Source organism: Salvelinus sp. IW2-2015, unplaced genomic scaffold (genome assembly GCF_002910315.2).
Source record: "Salvelinus sp. IW2-2015 unplaced genomic scaffold, ASM291031v2 Un_scaffold2181, whole genome shotgun sequence".
Classification (NCBI taxonomy): domain Eukaryota; kingdom Metazoa; phylum Chordata; class Actinopteri; order Salmoniformes; family Salmonidae; genus Salvelinus; species Salvelinus sp. IW2-2015.
This window is the reverse complement of record NW_019943511.1, coordinates 50,159-54,930: the sequence shown is the minus strand read 5'-3', so window position 1 is coordinate 54,930 and position 4,772 is coordinate 50,159. Positions and strand designations below refer to the sequence as shown.

Genomic DNA, 4,772 nt, shown 5'->3' with positions numbered 1-4,772 from the left:
AAATAACAACAAAAAAGATAGCGGAAGAGGGGCAGAGGTTATGAGAGAGAGGAAGAGGAAGAGGAAGAGGAAGAGGAGAGGAGAGGAGAGGAGAGGATAGGAGAGGAGAGGAGAGGAGAGGATACAGGCTCATTGGGGATCATAGAGAGCCAACAGGTAGCGGCACCACTCAGATAATAGTTGAGTAGGGGAAACAGAATAGTGTGTAGTGAAACTTGCTGAGAAGCATCTCTGAGGAGAGAGAAAAGTCAGCAGAGACACACATGTCTGCCTGACTCCTTTGTCTGTCCAACATCATTCATCACAACCACACTTCACTAAAATACTTCTTCTCTCCACATCCCATCCTGCCTGCAGTGAAAACACTAGATAGATAAAGGATGACAAAGGGGCTAATGCACTGATGTAATAGTCTAACTAAAGCATACATCACAGTAGCATATGGCCTCCAGGGTAGTGGCAGGACTAGTAGAGAGCCTTGTAGACTAGGAGCCTGTGTGTGTTAGGTCTATAGATTAGTAGAGAAGCCTTGTAGACTAGGATCCTGTGTGTGTGTTAGGTATAGATTAGTAGAGGATAAATCACAGTGGAGGGCTTTTTAATATTCACATCATCAGCGTGTAAGTATTACAGAGAATCAGAGCACACACATGACGTAATGATACAATGTTGGCACACATTGTATAATCCTGTAGTAATAAGACGTATGTACATATAGGTACAGCATTACTTATTGTAGTTCCCTCTAAATAATCTTCCCGCCATCTGTTGAATGGTTTCGTCCTCACTATTGCTTAAACGATCCAGCAAAGCAGCGAATTATTAGTCACCCTGGCCGGTCCACCCGAGGCTGCGCTAGGCTTGAACCCTGCTCATAGTCTGGCACGCTGGCCTTCGCGCGGCAGTAATAATGCATGTGTGCAAAATATCGCAGATATAGGCAAACAGACAGGCAATAAGGCGCACTGACATCTGAGTGAAATGTAACTGGATATACACTAATGAGATAATATAATGAAAAGTTTCTATATGATGCAATATGACATAGAGAAGCAGTGAATTAACAGAGAATGTGTCCATAATTCCTGTCGCTCAACTACAATGAGATTTGAAATATATTCTATGATCATTCAGTCTCCACACTGGATGCCGAAAACTGGGTTACGGTTAATGGATACTCTTAATAAATATTTCCTGATGACTTTGAACATCCGTGCAACATATTGAAGGATTTAAGGCTGTACAAGGAAAGAAGTAGTAGCTATACTATACCGAACACTATAGTCTCAGAGCAGTACGGAAGTTTATGATATCTACCCTCGGAGGAGAAAGCAACACACTCTTACCAACTAAAACTAACAAAGATCAGGGTACGAGAGAGAAATAGGAATGAATCTCTACCTCTTTAGAGGAGAGGAGAGGAGAGGAGAGGATAGGAGAGGAGAGGAGAGGAGAGGATACAGGCTCATTGGGGATCATAGAGAGCCAACAGGTAGCGGCACCACTCAGATAATAGTTGAGTAGGGGAAACAGAATAGTGTGTAGTGAAACTTGCTGAGAAGCATCTCTGAGGAGAGAGAACAGTCAGCAGAGACACACATGTCTGCCTGACTCCCTTTGTCTGTCCAACATCATTCATCACAACCACACTTCACTAAAATACTTCTTCTCTCCACATCCCATCCTGCCTGCAGTGAAAACACTAGATAGATAAAGGATGACAAAGGGGCTAATGCACTGATGTAATAGTCTAAGTAAAGCATACATCACAGTAGCATATGGCCTCCAGGGTAGTGGCAGGACTAGTAGAGAGCCTTGTAGACTAGGAGCCTGTGTGTGTTAGGTCTATAGATTAGTAGAGAAGCCTTGTAGACTAGGATCCTGTGTGTGTTAGGTCTATAGATTAGTAGAGGATAAATCACAGTGGGAGCTTTTATAATTCACATCATCAGCGTGTAAGTATTACAGAAACAACACACCATAGTAATGACAATGTACACATTGTAAAATGTCAGTAATAAGACGTATGTTATAAGTACATACATTGTTTCCCTTTAAAATCTCCTGTGTGCAAATATCAATATAGCACAAAGACAGGCATAGATTGAGACTGAGTTGTAATATAACATATGGAGATAATATGAAAAGTCTATAGAGAGAGGGGACATAGAGAAGTGTGTGTGTCAAATCTGCTAATATAATATATGAATATATGATCATTCATTCTCCACATGGGAGCTGGTTATGGATAAAACATCTATGATTGAAAAGCCATATGTGAGGAGTTTAGTACAGAGAGTAGTAGCTATACTATACCGTAACACTATAGTCTCAGAGCAGTACGGGTTTATGATATCTACCCTCATGAGGAGAAGAGCAGACACACTCTTAGAACTAAACTAACAAAGACAGGACGAGGAGGAAAATAGGAAGAACAAGCCAGTGAATCTTTCTCCATCTCTCTATCTGTGAAACCCTCTCCCTGAACCCTGACTGCTCCAGAGATACGCTCCTTCCCCCATCCTTCCCTCTCGTCTCGCAGATAGATGCCAAGACTAATRTTTGGACTAAAGAAGGACAGTTGAGACCACAGAATAAAGTATGAGGACCATGAACAGTAGCATCTAATCTATCCACACTCTCTAAAACAACCAGTCAGTTCAAGTAGTCGTACAGCAAATAACATTCAATAACCAAGTAGCCATCTATTAAATAACACACACAACTCATTCAATAACCAAGTAGCCATCTATTAAATAACACACACAACTCCTTCAATAACCAAGTAGCCATCTATTAAATAACACAAACACCTCAAAGAGTCATATCTCCTTTAGCCCACATAGTGACAGCCATGCAATATGGTGATCCTTTAGCATCAGAAGTGTAGACTGTCTGTCTCCTTACCATAGACTTGGTGAAGGGGCGAGCCAGGGTGAAGAACAGGGTCATCAGCCACCAGCTACGATGGATGGCCGTGTACATCATGTTCCCAGGGTGCACTGCATTGCAGGTGACCCCGTGGGGCGAGAGGCGTCGGTGGAGCTCGTTAGAGAACAGGAGGTTACACAGCTTGGTCCGGTTGTAGGCCAGCATGGACCAGTAGTCCTTCTGAGGAGGAGACAGCACAGCCAGGTCCACCTTACCACACTGGTCCAGCAGGTCTGTAAACCTGGGGAGAGAGGAACCAAGATTAACTTTATGTACCTAGTAAAGTTTTCATTTTACAGGAACAAGTCAAGGACCGAGTCCTTTAAGGATAACTTTAATGAAAGTACACTTGAATTAAATTCCAAAGACCAGGGCTCTCCAACCCTGTTCCTGGAGAGCTACCGTCCTGTAGGTTTTAACTCCAACCCTGTTCCTGGAGAGCTACCATCCTGTAGGTTTTAACTCCAACCATCTTCCTGGAGAGCTACCGTCCTGTAGGTTTTAACTCCAACCCTGTTCCTGGAGAGCTACCGTCCTGTAGGTTTTAACTCCAACCCTGTTCCTGGAGAGCTACCGTCCTGTAGGTTTTCGTGCCAACCCTGTTCCTGGAGAGCTACCGTCCTGTAGGTTTTCGCGCCAACCCTAATCTAGCTCACCTGATTCTAATAATTAGCTGGATGATAAGGTGAATCAGGTTAGTTACAACTGGGGTTGAGCGAAGCTCTTCAGGCACAGTCCTTCCATAGACTATACACATTTAAAATACAAGTAGAAAAGTAAATGTGTGCATCGGTGCTGTAGTTACTATAGCAGCAGAAGTGTGGTCCTGGATGAATACAAATGTAATGCGTGACAGGATGTACTTTAATTGCCTGCGACAGAGCAGTTAAAGCCCAGATGTTTGACAAGGCTCTTGAACATTACACCGCTCGCTGGGTTATTATGCAGTCACAATAACACAGAGACACCGCAGTCAAACACACTCCCTCAAAATGTGTGTTTCTGTCTGTTTCTGGTTGTGTGCATCTACATCTTAATCCMGTCATTAGAAACCCACCAATCAACATGTCACCTGGTTTCCTTGTTGTGATTTTCCAAGCTGCCTGCCTGGCGTTTGCTTACCGTCCCCTCTCCGCTACATCCTCGCTTGGCTAAATTACAACATCTGCAGGCTTTATATTTCATGTGAAGAAACTTCACAACTGCTTTAGCACTTGGTAGGGTTAATAAATCACTTGGCTATACACATTTTTCTCTCAAAGCAAGTTTCTTGACATTTAATAATACAATATGCTCTCTTTTAACTTGCGCCTGTCAAGATTTAAATAAGGTTACACTGATTTCATAGTGACCTACACCACATTGTCAACACTGTAAAATGTCTGTCTTTTTAGTTCAGAAAATAGCACAAATAGAAACATTCCTGGCTTTTACTTAGACGTAAAGAGCACAAATAGATAGTTTATTGACACCATTTCAGCCATCTAACCGTAACCCTTTCACAGAGGGTGTAATAGGGGGTTTGAGATACAGTGTCACAGAGAGATTTAATACAATATTTGCTCTCCTGGTCTTTGAGAAGGCCTAATGCACTTATCAGTATTGTGTCAATTACACTGCAGACCCTGGTGTTAGGGGGTGATGACGTTCTCTACCTTTTCCCTCATCCCTCTTCCTCTCTGTCTCCATCCCTCCTCCTCTCTGTCTCCATCCCTCTTCCTCTCTGTGAATAGGATGGAGGAATACAGGAGGGATGGGAGAGGAGGGCGAGACTAGGGGAGGAATAGGATGGAGGAATACAGGGGGGATGGAGAGGAGGGCGAGACTAGGGGAGGAATAGG

The 4,772-nt window shown here is 43.2% G+C and overlaps 1 protein-coding gene across 1 annotated transcript in view; it reads right to left on the bottom strand.

Moving 5' to 3' along the window:
* Nucleotides 1–2,759: 2,759 nt before the first annotated feature.
* LOC112073186 (WW domain-containing oxidoreductase-like) overlaps nucleotides 2,760–4,772 on the bottom strand; it is a gene marked incomplete at its 5' end in the record, with an annotated part of 34,994 nt that continues 32,981 nt past the window's right edge. The window contains one exon of the mRNA XM_024140521.2: nucleotides 2,760–3,172. Within this exon, the coding sequence (XP_023996289.2) occupies nucleotides 2,815–3,172 (358 nt within the window). The remainder of the gene's footprint in view (nucleotides 3,173–4,772) is intronic.